Genomic DNA, 19681 nt, shown 5'->3' with positions numbered 1-19681 from the left:
GAAGATATTTAAGAGAAAGTTTGAAATTTTCCGCGTAAAAATGGCGTATATTTAAAAAATAGACGATCGAACAAATGTCAGATTTATCACAGGAAATAGTTATGTCAGAAATATTAATCCGGTTACTGATAAAATATCGTGGATGTAAAAAAAAATTATACAAAAATTTATCCGTTAATCTCTTTACAATAGTAAAAAGTATCGCCGCATCGATACGCGATATACATTTACGATAACATCAAAACTGATTTATTGGGATAAATAACGATATGTATCTTTCTTGATATATGTACATTTTTACAGACAAATTCATTATTAAAATATTAGACAAGGAAATATAAGTTTATGAATAGAATATGAATAAAAAAGAAGTATAATTGAAAAAAGTATTAATTAATGATAAAAATTAATTTCAGAATAAAAAATAGATTTGTATATAAAATATTTATTATATTATATTTATGGTGTTTATATTTAAATAGTAAATAATATATATATATATATATATATATATATATATATATATATATGTGTGTGTGTGTGTGTGTGTACATTATACATATAGTAATTATTTCCTTCTATTTTCAAAAATAAGAAATTTCTTTTTTTAATAACTACAATATATTAATTATGGTAGTTTTAAGTTAGCCTGTCGAAATATCGTGATATGGCATTTATATTCATATTAAAAAAAATAAAAAATAAAAAAATGTATATTTTAATATATATCATATATATGTGTATATAAATAATGAATAATCAATAAATTTAAAATAAATGATCTCATCGACATTCGACATTTGATAAACTTAAAATGTTTGGTTAAAATTAAAATTTGTATAATTATGTTTAAATGCATGATATATATATATATATATATACAGATCTGAAAAAAAAAATTAAAATCACTTTGAAAACATACACTTTTCATTCTATTCTCGCATACTCCTAAATTACAAATTATAATGAATGTTTTTATTAATTTACAAATTATAATGAATGTTTTTATTAATTTAAGAAGATCTCTCACACACAATCGAAATCTCTTCAAATCAAACATTTACAGTTATATTTATTAATCATATCGATTATCTAGAATAGAAAAAAATTTTGCGATCTTTAATCTGTCTCAGATAATTAATCATACACACTCTTGAAGTATTTCCTATCATTAATAGCTGTCTTTATATAGCACCATTTATCATGATTGTTAACTAAAAAATTGTATATACTATAGTATGTCTTTAACTGAAGTGAACAATATCAATAAAAAATATGAATCAAAGTATAATTAAAAAGACAATATTTTTGACGAAAATCAATTAAATTAGAGAAATTATAGTCTGTTATATTATATATATATATAATATATATTCTCTCCATTCATATTGTATCTTCATATATATATACGCTCTTAACAAATAATTATATACAGATGAATCCAAATACGGAAATGTAAAATTTCACTATATAACGAAGAAAACATAATATAATTCGTTTAATATTTGTTGTAGTAATTTTTTTTTTACTATGCAACAAGATATGATCGCGGCCCCACTTTACTCAATCAATAAGAATTATAACAATATATCTCGATCTATGTGTATCATTGAACTTCTTAATAGATGTATTTATTCAAGGATATTCATTCTTTCGTCCTATTATAAGAAAAATGTCATATATATATATACGTAAATAAGGTATCTCTTATTAAAGAATGTTTCGAATGTGAATTAATTTGAAAATGTTGCGAAGAGATTAGTTTAAAAATAATATCATTAAAAATATGATCAAGTTTTATTATCTATCAAACTTATTTTCAGACGGACACGTGACATACATCGGTACCGGTGGATTATCGTAATAACCATACAACGGTTGAGATACCTGTGGGGGTGGTGCAAATGGATGCATAACATGAACTGGTTGAACATAGGGCATCATTTGTACCGGTGTGGTAGGTACCGAAGAACCATGTACACCGTTACCACGACCTAACGTTGATCCGTTATAAGATCCCACGTAAACATCGTGATTGATCTTACCCGAGTAAGCACTCGCAGGTCTTATCATTGAAGCTTCATGAATGCTAGATGCCACTGCCGTCATTCTAGCTTCGTTCATTTGGGTGCTCCATTTGAGCCGACAGATACATATGACTATAACGATGATGGCTATAAAAGCGACGACACCACCAACTATGCCAATTATTAAAGTATCGTCTGTACTCGACACATTTCCAACGGTAACACTACTGGTATGATCTCCATTGTAATTTTTATTTCTATTATTCTGAGTCGTTGGTTGTACAGTCCATATAATTTCAGGTTCAGCCGTTGTTGATCTTGAGGAAGGTGTCATTTCTGTTGTTTGATATCTGCTAAGGGTCGTCCGATCACAAGTAAGATATTCCTCGGTAAGATTATTCAATAACATTCCTGATACATAATCAGGAGTCATACAAATAACATTAGATGCTCTATTGCCTAATCCTTTTAACCATCTCCAAAGATGTTTCGTTTCACAGTTACAATTAATAGGATTACTATCCAAACCAGTGAGTTTTACGAAACCACTTCTTTCATCGAGAGCAGCCAACAATTGTACGGGCAAAGTAGTGAATTTATTTCCAGTTATATCCAATGAGACTACTGTAGAACGTGGTACCGGGAAGAAGAGAGCTGCTGGTATCGTGTCAACGGATGTATTTTTCAGACCAAGGGACAATGAAGGTACACGTACACCCACCAACGAACTCGAAAGTACGGTACGTAATCTCTCTCCTCGTAAAGTTAATAGTCGCAAACGAGGATGCGTTCTTATAGAAAGTTGCTCGTTTCCCACAGACGAATCTTTGATTTCAATATCTAAGGTTTCTAAGTTTGGCATCCCTTTCAATATTCCTTGCACGTCGAAATAACCTAATTTAGGATAACTATAGGCATATAACGAACGTAATTTTCCCAAGTGTTTGAATGCGTTCTTTTCTATTCTAGTACAATTAGGAAGATTAGCGATCTTAAGTGAACGCAACGTGGATAATCCATCGAAACTACTCTCATTGATAGCTTTCACATCGTTGTTAGATATGTCCAAACTTTGAAGAGTTGGAAGTATTTTAAACGTATTCACCAAGTTCGAAAAATCTGTCAATTTGTTTCTAGATAAATCAAAACTTTCCAACATAGTAGTACGTTCAAGAATAGCTGGTTTGATGTCTATTATATCGTTTCCAGATAGATTTAGATGTTTTAAAAATGGTGTCTCAAGTCTGGTCAATATTTTTATACCAGTTTGGGCTAAATTCAAAGATCTTAATATCTTCGCTTCGCCTAATATACCACGTATAGCATTTTCGCTAAGTGGATTTTCTGAAAGATCAAGGTCTTTTACATTGTTGACTATATCTTGTGTAAAGACTTCCGTCATCTTATTTCTTGCTATCTTTAAACTGAACAACGATGCCGATTGTCTCTGTAAAGTTCTTATCGGTATTTCATTGAAGTAGTTCCCTGATAAATCGATGCTCTCCACTGAACGAATTCTGGATTGATCGAATATAGTTTCTGGTAACGAAGCTAATTTATTATTCTGAAGATCAAGATGTTCAAGACGTAACAAACCTTCCATCGTACGTTCGCTTAACGTTTCCAAGACGTTATTAGATAGATCCAAAATTTGAAGTTGCGTAGAATTATGAAAAGCCAGTTCTTCAACAGACTCTATTTTATTTCCTGAAAGATTTAACGTATGTAATCGACCGATTTGTGAGAAAGAAAATTCATCGACGTTCCTTAATTTATTCCTCGACAAATCCAAACGTTCCAAAAATTGCAGAGATTTGATAAAATCGCTAGGGAAATGGACGAAATCGTTATAGGATAGATCGAGGCTTCTCAATCTAGGATGAATCACAAAAGCAGTCGGTGATAATTGACTCAGACGATTATTCGATAAATCCAATATTTGTAAGCCTGTTCCAGTATTGAAATATTCTCCGATGAAAGACGTTAATCTATTACTACGTAGATTAAGCTCGTAAAGATTAATAAGGCCGACGAAAGCTCCATTGTCAATACGTTCGATAAAATTATTAGATAAATCGATCACGGATAAATTGTAATGATGTTGAAAAGTACCCTCGTCTATCTCTTGCAAATTATTTCCAGACAGATAAACCTTTTCTAAAGATTCCAGATTTAACATTAAAACTGTTGGTAAAATCTTCAAGCCTGTATACGATATATCAAGTATAATTAAAGACGATGGAAATATTGGTGGAAATCCTCCATAAAGAGCATTACTGCTAAGATTAAGATATTGTAATCTCGGCAAATGTTTAAATGTTTCGGGAGATATTCTTTTCAATTGATTACCAGCCAAATTTAAAGATAATAAATTTTTTAAAGGAAGTTCAGTCATACTGGTCAAACGATTGAAGGAAACATCTAGATTCAATAAAGTATCTTCCAAACCGGCGAACGTATTTTGTGAAATACTAGAGAGCATGTTACCAGAAAGTTCTATGCTAATGAGATTTTCGAAATTGTAGAACAATCGACCTGGGATTTCTCGCACCAAGTTACGCGTTAATCCTAACGTAACGAGACTAGATGACGTAGATCGAATTAATTCCGTGGATAATGCAGCTACACGATTGAATTCGACGTGTAGATGAGCCAATGCTGGTAGTCGTGTTAGTGCTGTAGCCGGTACTAATAGAATATTGTTATCCTGTAGCGACAACCATTTTAATTTTACTAATCCTTCGAAGGATGACTCCTCTATCTGAAAATAAAAAGAAAAAAATAAATAAATAAAAATAAAAAAAAAAAAAAAATAAAAAATTAGATTTTATTATAGAATAAAAATTAAATATATTTTTTATATTACCGTACGCAAAGCATTCAAGCTTAAATCAAGTCTAGTGAGAGAGGAAAGACTGGAAAACGTATTTATTCCAAGTCGACCAATATTATTTCGACTTAGATCGAGTACTTGTAATTCAGTCAGGCCTAACAAATGGACACGTTCAATTTCCTAAATAATATTTCAAATTAATCGTACATAAATACGTGAAATTTGTTAAATTTAATATCTTGATTGAACTCACTGTAATTAAATTATTTGAAATATTCAAAAACTTTAGATCCGTCAAATGTCTCAAAGCATAAGTAGGAAATTCTTGTAAGTAGTTCACAGAAAGATCCAATTGTAATAAATTATATGCTCCTGAAATAATCGATTATTAGTATTAATATAATCTTTTATTATTTTGTTTCGTCTGATTATAATTAAACATTACTAAACCTAATAATTTTTTATAGGAGGAAGTAGGAGACCGATGTTTCATGAGAGACAATTGTCTTGTGAGAACTTAAAAATGAAGTTCATTGTTCTTTAGAGGTCGACCACTTCTTCCGTGTAACTAAACATCATACTTTCGTAGAAATAATAAACTAGTGCGAAGACACGCGTTAAATTCCCACCTATTAATGATGTAGATGAGTTTGATGTAGTAGCGATTTCGAAGATTATAATTTCGTTTTTCACGAAAAAATCATCTAATTAATCATAGTACAGTATAATAATCCTATAGTTCTTACGTGCACCCTAATCACGAAAAAGTGTGTTAGACAAAAGAATAGAAAATCACGCATATTATATCAATTTTCTAAAGAAAAATATGAATAACAATAAATTTTAATATAACGATCATGTAAGTTATAATTTAAGCAACGGAGGAAAAAATAGTACAGTTTTATGAGAACTTTTTCAAGAGATCTTCCGAGAAGATCTATAAAAATATCATGTTATTTGTTGTAAATGTACAGTAGAAGATATTTAATATGATAGAAAGTAATTTGACTATACCTTTAAATACATCGCTATTAAATCTTGTGAGATCATTGCGAGATATATTTAAGAAAAGCAAATGTTCTAATCCAGAAAGTGAACCATCCTCCATATGTGATAATCCATTATTACTGAGATCCAGACGTAACAAAGACTCGCCCAATGTCAAAAAGGCTCCTCTTGAAAGGGAACCTATAAAACGATTTCATTCATTATGATAAAATATTTCTGTCTGTAATTTTTTATTTATGGATTTTTTCTAATCTTCAATTTTTATATTTTTACTAATTTTATATTTTTACATTATTGCTAATTTTCTATTTATACATTAATTTCCTATTTAGAAGTACTCTCTTTTTTTAATTTCTTATTAATACATTTATTCTGATTTTCTATTCATAGATTTTTATTATTTCTTTTTGTTTTCCATAATCTTAATTCGTTTGAAATTAGATTCATAGCGAATAATAGATATTGTTGCTTGATAGAATGCTAATGTTATATGAATAAATTGTATGATGTGCGCAGCTTGTAATATTGAATACGTGGAGAAAGTTAGGCGCGAAAATTCTAAGCATCTGGTACGAATGTATCCTCCGTAGCGAGTAAACCGTTAAGTAGCAATCCGAGGATCGATATATTAAAGTCTTCAAGCCAAACCTTTCGGATTTGTTATTGTTAATAATTTGAATATTCTCAAGAAATAAAATAATAAATGCAAAAAAATTTCTTCAATTTTTATAGCACACGCATATAGACATACGATATTTAAAAATTACAAATAAATAAAATATACATACCAATATTATTTCCAATAAGCGAGAGTATCTTGATACCTTTTGGTCCTTTCAACGAAGCAGTAGGCACAATAGTCATATTATTCTCATCTAAATAAAGTTCTTCGAGATTGATACAACCTTTAAAAATTCCTTCCTCAATGTTTCGAAGTCCATTTTTCCGAAGATCAAGCCTTCGTAATTCTTCCATACCATGAAATTCGTTGCTCGAAAAAATAGGATTTAAATTATCACCGAGAAGATTATTGGCTAATCTCAATACACGTAATTGATTTTGAGATTGCAATTGGCGATCCATTAATCTATAAATGGAATTATCGGAGAGATCCAACTCTCTCAAGGTCAAACCAGATCCAACAAGTTCTTCTGGTAAGCTCTGATAGCCACAGTGTCTTTGACTGATCGAAATAATCGGTTGTCCCTTGAGACTGTCCAAAGTGTCACGAGTAAATATAACACGATCGCAATCCATTTCGATAGATCTTGGATAATTTGAAGATACCATACACTTGCATGGTACATGCAAATCTCGCTTTAATTCGACGCATGGTCGCCATGCTGCCTCGTTTTTATAAATATTGACGATAATTAACAAACCCAACAACAAGTATGAACTGAAAAACAAAAAAGAAAAATTAATTCATCGTATTATTATCTAAAAATGAATGATCTGATAGTAAGTAGGATAAACAAAAATCTTGAAAATAGATAATAGCCATAAGGAAGAGAACTATTAACGTTTCTTTGCATACTATTATATTCACGTTCCACTTTCAAATTTCAAACGGTGATAGTTATCGAGAAGAAATTTATGAGTTATGAAACCACATCGTTCGATTTTCATTTGAAAAAAATTAAAAAATAAAGAAAGAATCATGTAAAAAAGATGTATTCCTTTATTTTAAATATGTCATTAGTCTATACATCAGATGTAAATATTTTGTTTATTATAAAAACAATAACAACTTCACGAGGAATGTGTAAAGATTTCTATCGATCATTATAAGATCTATCACTTTAAATGGAACATCACAGAATACCTCTCTTTTCTTCATTCATACATTCTATTATCTTTTTCACACGATCTACAATAACTTTAATCATACTGGCAACGATGATGATATTTAATTCTTTCGTAGTATCTTACACTTCAATTTCAACGCTTAGTCATCTTACTAACAGTAAGTCGGAAATGACTTTCGCTTCCCAAGCGTTCAAATTTCTTACGATAATTATATCTCGATGAGTGTGAGTGTGTGTGTGTGTGTGTGTGTGTGTGAGAGAGAGAGAGAGAAGGAGACTTTGGAGAAACCGTAAGTGGTGAAACTATGCATTCGATTCATTAATTTTAATTTTATGAATGAACTCGATTCAATCGTAACGTAAATTAAAATTCACATTATCTTATCTTATCTTTTATCATAATTAATAAAATTCATTATAATTAATAATTAATAAAATTCATTATAATTAATAATAGATAATGATCATAGATATTTCTAATACTTGTCACGATTTCTTTTTTCATCAAACAAAACAACTACTATATGTATAACCTGAATTCTTTAACAAGTATTGGCAGTTAGGTTCGAACGAATCGTTCATTTCGAATGTAAAGTCGAATTTGGTCGACTCGAATAACGGTAGGTGTAAGAAGATCGTCATGACTTTGCAGACTGTGTCGCATTTACTCTCTCTCTCTCTCTCTCTTTCTCTCTCTCTCTCTCTTTCTCTCTCTCTCTCTCTCTTTCTCTCTCTCTCTCTCTCTCTCTCTCTTTCTCTTTCTCTCTTCCTCTACTTTGTCCTCGATTAAGAATTTCCATCATGAAATTACAATGAAATACGAATTATATACGAAACATCGATAGATTAAAATTTACATTTAATTGGATCTATATAATTATGTATAATTTATAATGTTTCATAATCATAAAAAACAAAAAAATCCTGTCATAGTCTTTCATGTGCATATATTAGATTAGTTATTGAAGAAATCAGTTTTATATTTCATACTATCTATCCTATTTTATTTTATTATGGTTGTGGTATTGCCAGAGTTGGTTATTCTAATGATTATTATATCGCGTAACGTGTTTCAATGAGATTGCAAACTCTTACTGTCATTAGAAGTTCGCTAATGTAAAAGTGATTACGATATCCTTTGCCATCGTAATTCGATAGAACTTTCTATTTGCGCGAGTAATTAATCGTCTATTTTTAAGACGACGTAATGTGTGTGATTTATTATTTACACGTTGTTTTCAAATGAAATGAAATACACACATACACAACCTTAATCTGTGTGTTCGTAATTTCTTAAAAGCTCCTACTATATTTATCCAATCGAGATGAAATTTTGTATAATTGTTGGATTATAATCCTTATAATCCGACGGAAAGTTTAAACTACTTAACTTGCGGAAAAAATTAGCTACAAAACATTAAATGAATAAGAAAGAGAGAGAGAGAGAGAGAGAGAGAGAGAGAGAGAGAGAGAGAGAGAGAGTGAGAGGAGAGAGAGAGAGGAAAGAGAGAGAGAAAAGATCGATGTACGACCGACACGAAGTACGGAGCAAGAAAGAGAGAGGAAGAAATAGTGAAGTTGATTACTAGAAATGAATTTTGATTTGTGATATACGAAACACAAAAAACCGAACACAAAAAATTACGTATTCCATATTATGCGTTCTGTGTTTTCCGTGTTACGGATGACGTACTATCTATGAATCTGGCGGTCCGGGTTCGAAATCCGAATCGCGGAAAAAATTGTATTTCGTTGGAATTTTCTAATGATTCCCGATCTTCTGATGCACGAATGATAGAGTACCTTAAACACGTTTTTGTATTCTCCTAAGCAATCGATGATATAACCTAGCTAGCGGAAAAAATTTTTATTTTACAATTCGAATCATAGAACGTATCGGCATAACGCATATACATATTATATACGAACTAAATACGAATGCTTGATATATTATTTCGTAAGAAATAATTAATAATAACATAAATAAAAATAAAAATGTTTTTTTGACCTTAGTTGTCCGTTATGTTTAACAGGGGAATATACTAGTATATATATCTATCTATATATATATATAGCTTTAAGGAATACCGTACACCGTGTTGGATGACTTTCAAATCAAACAAATTAAACAAATACTTCTTCCGAATACTAAGCACCACTTTTGCCCAGTAGCTAGGTAATATCTCTACAAATGCAACCCAAGACTGCTTTCTACTGTCTAATTAGTAATACTAGAGCGCACCCACTTTTACGTTGCACGCAATCACTAATTTCATATTACTATATTCTCACGTTCGATATCAAAGCTTGCACCTTTGAAATTCTATAAGTACGATCAATTTAAAATGTTTTACCTGTGCGTATTTTGTTTGTATTTCATTTTGTATCTATCCATTTTTTAAAATTAATCCATTATAACTTTATATAACTTTTAAGTAACATACATACACATACATATATATATATATTTTTTTCAAGTTTGTGATCGCCGGCTTGCAATTAATTTTTTTTTCTTTTCATTTAATTTTATATCTTTCTATTCTTAAAAATTAACTCTCTCTATAACACCTTTCTCGTAACTTTCAAGTTTATACGCTTATATATATGTATCTAAGTTTGCAATTTCCGGCTTGTAATGGATTATATTATGTTTGGATATATTATATGTTTAATTTTGTATCTTTCTAATTTTAAAAATTAATTCTTTATAATGCTATCTGTAACTTTAAATTTACACTCTGACCCATATTTGTATTATTGGACATTTAATTCCATTTTATCGTTAAAAATTTAATTATTATTTTATATCCATGATTTTTCATGTTTTTTAAAGTAAAAAGTTATATTTATTGTTAGTATAGTATAATTATAATATAGTATAGTTTTTATATAATATAGCATAATTTTGTAAACACACAAAAATAGATCATAGAGAGAAAGAAAATGAACAATATTTTTCTTTTTTTTGAGAAGTTAAAAAATAAATCGTAAAGTAAAGGTACGATATATTATTTCTTTTGTATTTTCCATATATTTGAATTCTTGTACGGTCGAATCGTAAAATAGGAATGATAAGTCAAGGAAAAACAGGTTTTATAGACAAAAGTATTCACAGGAAGGAGCAGCCTCGAAGATTTTTTCGATTATTCCTGCGAACTGGATAGACCAGTGCGGTACGATCTAACGCGACAGTTATTCTCTCGAGAACTTATAATTTCTTTTTCTTTTTAATTATATCCGCAAATCCACGAAGAAAAAAAAAAGAAACAAAAAACAACAATATCCGTGAAAGAAAACTTTCCAGCTTGTTAAAAGTTTCAACGAATCTTGAAAACGTATATACATGTGTGTCATTTCGATGTACGTCATTTCGCAAATAATTATGTACATTCATTTTTTAATCTCTAAAATCGTAAAGTACCATGAGCGTGAGAGCTGATTATTTTCCGGATGAAGGTTAAAATCGTATTATGCGTGAGAACTTACTTCATAAACAGTACTATTCCTAAATACACGTGAGTCATGGGAAAGTCATTTTAATAATTACATTCACTATTAACACGACGAACGGCCATGACTTATCTCGTTCACTTTTTCTTTATATGATTAGAATTATCTTGGAAATTAACATGAAAAAAATAAAAAAGAAAAAAAAACCATTCTCATGAAAACATAAATGTTTATATTTTTATTTGTAAATGAATCAGTGATAAAACGTACAGAAAAACTATGAAATGATACATGACATTAAGCGTTTAATAAAGCTCGTTAAACCCAACTTAATCATGTACAAAATTATCAACATTTCATTCTTACAATCCATAAATGATATACTTACACCATGATGATGGTGTTGGCACTTCCACGTGCCAACTACAATGATACTGATACAAATAACACAGTTTTATAAAGGTGTGTCGTACGATTAGCCCGTTTTACTTCTCGAGGCCACTATCACCTTCGAATCAACATCAGATTCATGGAGTATTCACAGATGGATCATCTTGCGATCATCTTCATGGTCATCGTGTGTCATCGATGGCACTTTCTTGTTCCTTTCTTTCCTTTTTCTTTCTTTCTTTCTTTATTTATTTCTTTTGTCCTCGTTCTCAATAAACGATAGATTTTCTCATTTTTGATTATTTACAATCACCTTTAACAAGCATTACTTTATAGTTCTTTCGAAGCGCGAAAACACGAAATATAAGAAGCCACGGTAAGATCTCTGAAAAGACTCGGAAAGATTGCCGCAGGAGAAAGAGGAGATACCGATGAACGTGTACACTGATGCCCTTCCCAGAGGTTCGCGGACTTGGACATAACGGGGATCCCGAGTTAACTCGTGAGGCAACTTCGGGACCATCACCGTACGATACCACCACCAGGTTACCGGCTCGCATATCAAGAAAGATCGAGAGAGAAAAAGAGTAAGAGAGAGTAAGAGAGTGAGAGAGAGAGAGAGAGAGAGGAGAAAGAGAGAAAGAAAAGGAGGGAAAAAGAGAGGGAGGGAGAGAGAGAGAGAACGCACGGAAGGTCGTAGAAAGGAGCGGGAAGAAGAGGAATGGAAAAAGTACGCAAAAGAGCGATAGAGAAATGCGTTTCTGTCGGCTAAGAAAAGAGCGCGAGGTAAGATCATGGATGTAGGAACAAGTTGCGGGTTTCTCGAGCAGCCTTTCACTGACTGTTCTCTCTCTCAGTACACCTATACGAGTAACCGGTCGTCCAAGGTATGCCGTTGGCTATCTTGCTAGGTATGCTGCTGTTAGTTCGATATCGAATTGAGAAAAATATCCCCTTGAGTCAATCACTTAAGTTCTTTGTGAATGAACGTTTCTCCTGATCTTTCTACTTTGTAATTGTCTATGCACTCTTTCGTATTTATATATTTATTAAAGAAAATTTAATTCATAATAAAATATATCGCAGTTATATAGTTATGATCGATATTCGTTTGATACGCATCGAATGCATCGAATATAAATAACCTCTAAGGTATTTTCATTCCTATTGATATGCATGATATCGTGGTGAAACGCTAATTAAAACAATATAGACCTTGATATTTTATATTTACTTGTTATATTATATTAGGTTAATTTGACATCATTATTATAACAACTATAGCACCTTTTTCAATAACTGTAAGAATAATGAAAAATATGATGATTAATCAATATAAAATAAGTTTGATTTCTTTATTAATATTTTCTTGTAATCCTTTTTAAATTGAATTTAGATATTTATGTAAATCGTGTCTTAAACTATCGAACGTCGTAATATATTTTGAATTTATCCAATCATATTGACGGATAGCTTCTAAATTTCAAATATGAGTTACTAAAACTATCTACAGATGACACTGTTTCTCGAGATATAAAATCATCCAATGAACGTAGAGATATATTGAAGTTTATGAGAAGAACTGCTCTGATTGGTACATAACACATTCATGTTGATAATTAATATCGATGAACTATTAGTCTTTATACGTGACCTGTCAAACAGAGGATAAACGTAATTTAACCTCAATGTATAATTACTGTAACGACTAGAATTGTATATATTAATATATTTTTACTTATATTTTTAAAGTAAAACATTTAGAAAAATGTCTGCGATGATAACTGCGGATTGGTTTCCTTTAGGACGTGACATATACTTTCGGTAATTTAATAATATATCCAATACATATTTTCTAAGGATAACATACAAATTTTATGCAACAATAAAAAATATAATAAAAAATATAATTCTTTATTTTAGAAAATTTGAACTATATCCACTTACTTTCCAAAACGAAGTCAGCAATACCAATTTAATAGCAGCAGCTCCTTACGGAGGTTCTTTAGCAATTACCAGACATCCTAAAAAATTAGTTAAGATTCAAGGAACCAATAAACCTGTCATATTGATTTATACTTCGGCAGGAAAATTAACAGCCAAGTTTCAGGTAAATTAAAATAGTTAATCATTAATTGATACATGTAAACATATTATGTATTGTTCCAAATCATAATTACATTTTATAAAAATAATTTTTCATTACAATTTTTAAGTGGAACAGTGGACGATTAGTTCTTTTGGGTTGGTCTCAACAAGAAGAATTACTTTGTGTCCAAGATGATGGCATGGTTCTTATTTATGACATGTTTGGGACATATCAACATACTTTTGGCATGGGAAATGTGTGTTACATAACATTAATAATAATAATAATAAACATTAATAATAGATCATTATTGTCAAGATTATTTTACTGTTTGTTTATTTTTTTGTTTTCTTTAAGGAAGCAAAAGATACCAAGGTTATAGAAGCTAAATTTTTTACAACTCCTGTTGGTACAGGAGTTGCTGTTTTAACATCTGCATATCGAATTTTTTTGGTAACTAATACATCAGAACCAAAAATTAGACGAATTTCTAATATACCACGTAAGTTAAATTGTTTCTAATATATAATGTAGAAGAACTTCTACATATTTATCTATTGTGTATAAACTTTTAGGGATTGGTGGCTCCATTGATTTTTGGCTTGTAGTGCATTATGACAGAGAAACTCAAATTATTTTCTCAAATGGAGATGGTATATTTTTTATGCATCAACCTTACACAAATACTACATCAATACCATTTGTAAGTTTTGTTTGATTTTAAAGAAATATTCGAAGAAAATTAATGTAATATAATTTGCTTTATTGTAATATAATATGTTATTTTTTAGAGTAATTTGTTTAATAATAAAATAAATAATGTATATGCAATGGCTGTATCTCCGAATAATCGTCATATTGCTCTTTATGCAGACACTGGTCATTTATATATTGGTTCATTTGATTTTAAAGAAAAATACTGTGAGTGCGCTACACACATGACTGAACCATTATCTTGCATAGCATGGTACATATATTATATATTCTTATTATAATAAAATATTTAAATATTAAAATACTGATGTATTAAATATAAATAATATTAACTTACAGTAATATTACAGGTGTGGAACAGAAGCTGTAATTTGTAGTTGGAATAGTACAGTAATGGTTGTAGGAAGATCAGCTGAAACTATAGTTTATACTTATGATGGACCAGTATATCTTATTCCAGAAATTGATGGAGTACGTGTTTTATCAAACTCCTCTCATGAAATGATACAAAAAGTTCCAAATGTTGTACTAAAAATATTTAGAATAAATTCGACAGATCCTGCATCATATTTGTTGGAGGCATCTAAGCAATTTCAAAAGAAAAGTCATAAAGCTGATAGCTACATTGATTTAGTTAAAGATAAATTAGACGCGGCTATAATAGCTTGCATTGATGGAGCGAGTCATGAATTTGATTTTCAAACGCAAAAATTATTAATAAGGGTAAGAGTTATGTAATTATATTACTAATATCCTTTTAAATACTTTTATATAATTAAGAAATATATTTTAGGCAGCTAAATTTGGTAAAGGATTTAGTAGAACAATGAATCCTGATAATTATGTTAGTATGTGCAGAACATTGAGGGTACTTAATGCAGTAAGACATCCATCAATTGGAATACCATTAACATGTATACAGTATCCTTTAGTAATTTTTGTTGCGATGATCAAAAATTAATCAGTTGAAATCTATTTTTGTATTTTCCTTAACTATAACAGACTTAATATTTTAACGAGCCAAGTGTTATTGGATCGATTAGTAGCAAGAAGGCATTATTATTTAAGCATACAAATAGCACGTCATCTTCAACTTCCTGAAATAGATGGAGAAAGTAGAATTTTAGCACACTGGGCTTGTTATAAGGTAAATTTCTATTTTGTGTGTATATGTGTATTATCGTATATTTTGCATACAAATATTTTTCTCCAATCACAGTAATATATATTTTACATTATATAATAAGAAATATAAATGAAATCATTATATTATTCGATAATAAAAGTTTTTGGCATACTTTTAGGTCAAACAAACTCGATTAGACAAAGAACAAATAGCAGAAGAAATAGCTGATAAATTAGGATATGCTCCTGGTGTATCATATAGTGAAATTGCAAAAAGGGCAGCAGATTGTGGTAGAAAGCAATTAGCTATTAAAGTAAATTGATTTTGTTTTATGAAAATTACATATTTTTCCAATCAAATAATTATGAACTTATTCAATATTTAATAGTTGATAGATTATGAACCACGTGCTCAATTACAAGTACCTTTGTTACTTACACTTGGTGAAGAACGAGCTGCATTACATAAAGCTGTCGAAAGTGGTAATACTGATCTCGTTTACACTGTTATACTTCATCTTCGAGAAAATATGACACTTGGAGATTTTCAAGTAAGTGAAAATTCTTCTAATATAGCAATAGTATATAAGATATCATTGCATAATATTTGATAAAATATGCATTATTTTTATTACCCATTATAGATGTCTATAATGCATTGTCCTTTAGCAATGGCATTATATATAAAATATTGCCAAAATCATAATCGAGAAACATTACGAGATATTTATAATCAATATGATGATTTTCATTCGCAAGCAATATGGTTTATTACAGAAAGTTATCAACAAAAGGTCCGTATGAAATATACATTTTAATATTATGATGATGTTAAATAATTTCATTTATTTATTATATAGAGTGCACGAGATACATTGCTTCAATCAGCACAAGAAAATTTTAAATTAGCTCGTAATGATACAAATGCTGCTTTGACAGAAGAACAAATTAAATTATTACGTTATCAAAGATCTTTAGAAGAAACATTACATAAAACAATGGTAGGAAAATCTCTTCATGACACAGTCAAAATATTATTACTTCAAAATGAATTGAAGCTTGCAGATAAATTAAAATCAGAATATCGAATACCTGAACGCAGGTATAGTCTATATTTATATTCTAAAATATATGAAAAAATTTACATATTTTTATTAAAGAAAAATCAGAAATAATCAAATTAAAAATAAATTTATATAAGTTGATAATGAATTCATATAAATGAATTGTTGAACTTTACAGATATTGGTGGTTACGAATTCAGTGTCTTGCAGAAAAAGGTCTTTGGAATGAATTAGAAAAATTGTCAAAAAGTAAAAAATCTCCAATCGGTTACGAGGTAGTAAAAACATTAACAATAAATTTGCTTAACATTTTGAATATTTTATATATAACTTGATAAATTTTTTCTCAGCCATTTATTGATCAGTGCTTAAAATATAATCAAGAACAAGAAGGAAAAATATATTTGCCAAGAGTGCAAGAAGAATTAAAAGTAAAATATCTTGTTAAATTGAAGTAAGTATGCTTTAATAGACATTTTATATTTTTATTCATTTATTATGTAAAAATAATATGTAAGAAATTAGCTATAACATAACAATATGATAAAGTTGATTCGTTTTAAATAATTCTACAGAAGTTAAATATATTATAATTTATACAGAATGTTGAATGAAGCAGCCCAAACAGCAGCAGAGCAAAAAGATGTTTCTGCTCTAACGTTTGTATTAGCACAATGTGGACCGTCGGACAAAAAATTAATAGATAAAATCAATATGCTTATTACAAGTATAAAAAATTAATGAATACTATCTGTGCGAAAACTATGTAATATACTTTATTATATATAAAAGTTTATCTGACTGAAAACATATTACTTATAACTTATATTTATATTTATATTTAAATATAATTGTAAATACTTTAAACAACAATTTATTATATTATATTTAGTTTTTCACTAAATTAATTTGTAATTTATACAAAAAAGTGCTATAATTGGATACTGTATCCAATTACGTTTTTCCCTAGTTGTGCAATAAACAACTAATATTTACTAATAATATTCTTATTAACGATAGTAATACAATAAAAAAATAGTAATGTTTATTTAAAAAATCATGTTATAAAAATATACCTATACCTTGAGTAATAGGATACATTATCTGACCTTTGAAAAATTCTTATGCTTTAGAATTATGTCAGCAACTATGAATTTTTCAATTTCTTCACCTTTCTCCAATTGTTCATTTGTTAATGATAAAACATAATCATTTTCTTTACTGACAATAATTACTTGTTGTTTTCGAGTCTGTAACATATTAGCAACTACAAGCTGTAACAAAAAATATATATTGAGAGAAAAATATTTACAGATATACAGATATAAATAAATATTATTTAGAAATTAAAAAATATGTACATTGTGTTTGTACTTATTTAAAGCAGTCCTTGCTTTTGAAACCAAAACATTTTGATCTGTTTCTAACTTAAATGAAATTACAAAGGCTTGTGGTACCCATAGATTAACTAAAGGTTTCAACATTTTTGGTACTAGTTGAAGTGATATTGTTGGTGGACCATTAGAAGATATTTTATGTACTGACTGAAATCAATTTAATGTTATAATAAATAGAAAAAATGATTATTTAATTTTATTTGAAGATAAAAGAATTAAACTATTTCATACATACCATTTCATCAAATGGTACATAAAAATCAGAAACAGCTGCAGCTAAGTATAAAAGAGCTTTATCTTTTAAACAAGATAATGCTTGACAAGCAGTTCTAAGTAGCCAAAGATACTCAGTCAAAGTATTAAAACTAATTTGTATTAATTTGTTCTGTTGTAGTGTTTCTTTATATTTTCGTAAAACTACTGCAACTTTTTCTGTATGTTCAGGTGCAACTGTAAAAATAAATAATACAAATTTTAAGATAATTATTATGACAAGAATTAATACAATTTATAACAAATTATAACAAATTTAATTTTAATATTACATTTCTATTGTATTAAGAAAATAAAAAAAAAAGAATGGGAATATAATGTAAATGAATAAGACTTATAATAAAACGTTATACCTGTAACAATACATTTATCCGTATCTTCTGTTATATTGAGCATATCTAAAATCTTGTGTCCTATAAAATGTCTTGTAAATGGTTCTAATGATTTGAGCCTGTAATAAATATTAATATATCTTAATGCAACATACATTTATCAGATGAATATATATTTTTTATAATTTCTAATTTTCTGACCTGTACATAAATATTACAGCATAACCATTTTCCAAAAAATATTCAGCTGATGCTGATCCTCTGAATCCAGCACTAAAATTATCAACAAATCTAACAGTGTTATGTTCTAATGGAATCATTGTACCGCCACTCTACAATATCAATTATTGCAATTATATTAAAAACAATTACTTTACAATATATAAGTAAATTTGTACTTTTAATAAATATTTACCGTTATTAATACTACTTTATTATTTTCTTTTAAATGTCTGTCAGTAAAGCTTTTTAAAAGACTTTCGGTTTGAGTTAGATCTTGTGGTGGTGGATGTTTAGCAAAAAACTCTTCCCATGTCGAAGTCATAGTAATTTGATAAATTTTCACTTAAAAATATCTTTATATATATATTAGGCTATAAAAATGAAGAAATTAATGGCGTGTACATTCAATCGATTGCGCAATAAAAAAACTTAACCTGTTTTTCTTAAAATGTCTAAATTTTATCACTAGACATATGTATGATGTCATCACTTCATAACTTTACTATCAATAATGTGTTAGTGACGAAACTACATTGAATATGATAGATATATGCACCTTTAATTTATCTAATGTTCAATCGATCATGAAGAAAGAATGTTTGTTTAAGCTTTAGAAATTTATATTGATAATTTTATCTTCGATTAAAATTTTATTTATTTATTATTATAAAAAATTTGATAATATTTATTATTCTTTTAATGAAAATATAAGATTAACTTTTATAATAAATAAAAAGACATAACTTTTACGTTAAATATGCATTTATAATTATTATATTTCTAAACATTTTCACTTCATACAAATAATTATGATTTTTAAGAAAATAAATTTCTATAAGTAATTCAATATTAATTTTATATTCTAATTTGAATAAAAAGTGAAGTAGCATAGATATAATATAAAAATACACATTATTTATTGTAGTATTTTTTTTTTTATTTAAAAATC

The 19681-nt window shown here is 28.7% G+C and overlaps 3 protein-coding genes across 8 annotated transcripts; 1 reads left to right on the top strand and 2 right to left on the bottom strand.

Annotated features, from left to right (window-relative positions):
* Positions 1-549: 549 nt before the first annotated feature.
* Positions 550-12069, bottom strand: LOC124953653 (chaoptin). Of its 3 annotated transcripts, none has more exons than XM_047505349.1 (6): positions 11515-12069; positions 6657-7267; positions 5875-6048; positions 5114-5232; positions 4894-5040; positions 550-4788 (listed from the first exon to the last, which is right to left on the bottom strand). In XM_047505349.1, the coding sequence occupies exons 1-6, from the start codon at positions 11517-11519 to the stop codon at positions 1801-1803; spliced, it is 4044 nt and encodes a 1347-aa protein (XP_047361305.1). In that variant the 5' UTR covers positions 11520-12069; the 3' UTR covers positions 550-1800. The 3 variants fall into 3 exon arrangements, with proteins under 3 accessions (XP_047361305.1, XP_047361306.1, XP_047361308.1); XM_047505350.1 differs by lacking the exon at positions 11515-12069 and adding an exon at positions 7694-7827; XM_047505352.1 differs by lacking the exon at positions 5875-6048.
* Positions 12070-13161: 1092 nt separating this feature from the next.
* LOC124953654 (vacuolar protein sorting-associated protein 16 homolog) lies at positions 13162-17316 on the top strand. Of its 3 annotated transcripts, XM_047505354.1 has the most exons (17): positions 13168-13190; positions 13269-13340; positions 13440-13626; positions 13733-13861; positions 13963-14107; positions 14181-14308; positions 14397-14572; positions 14670-15042; positions 15113-15240; positions 15322-15466; positions 15624-15758; positions 15834-15995; positions 16089-16238; positions 16305-16546; positions 16687-16783; positions 16859-16962; positions 17111-17316. In XM_047505354.1, exons 2-17 carry the CDS (start codon positions 13285-13287, stop codon positions 17247-17249), a joined length of 2496 nt encoding a protein of 831 aa, XP_047361310.1. In that variant the 5' UTR covers positions 13168-13190; positions 13269-13284; the 3' UTR covers positions 17250-17316. The 3 variants fall into 3 exon arrangements, 2 of the variants coding, with proteins under 2 accessions (XP_047361309.1, XP_047361310.1); XR_007102278.1 differs by having other exon boundaries at positions 13162-13340; positions 16305-16445; XM_047505353.1 differs by having other exon boundaries at positions 13162-13340.
* On the bottom strand, positions 16548-19259 carry LOC124953655 (phosphopantothenate--cysteine ligase). Of its 2 annotated transcripts, XM_047505356.1 has the most exons (7): positions 19167-19259; positions 18926-19103; positions 18712-18842; positions 18532-18629; positions 18141-18355; positions 17870-18052; positions 16548-17782 (listed from the first exon to the last, which is right to left on the bottom strand). In XM_047505356.1, the coding sequence occupies exons 2-7, from the start codon at positions 19052-19054 to the stop codon at positions 17609-17611; spliced, it is 930 nt and encodes a 309-aa protein (XP_047361312.1). In that variant the 5' UTR covers positions 19055-19103; positions 19167-19259; the 3' UTR covers positions 16548-17608. The 2 variants fall into 2 exon arrangements, with proteins under 2 accessions (XP_047361312.1, XP_047361311.1); XM_047505355.1 differs by having other exon boundaries at positions 18926-19243.
* Positions 19260-19681: the final 422 nt, after the last annotated feature.

The sequence above is a fragment of the Vespa velutina genome, chromosome 13, assembly GCF_912470025.1.
Source record: "Vespa velutina chromosome 13, iVesVel2.1, whole genome shotgun sequence".
Taxonomy (NCBI): Eukaryota; Metazoa; Arthropoda; class Insecta; order Hymenoptera; family Vespidae; genus Vespa; species Vespa velutina.
This window is presented reverse-complemented; position numbering and strand designations above follow the sequence as displayed.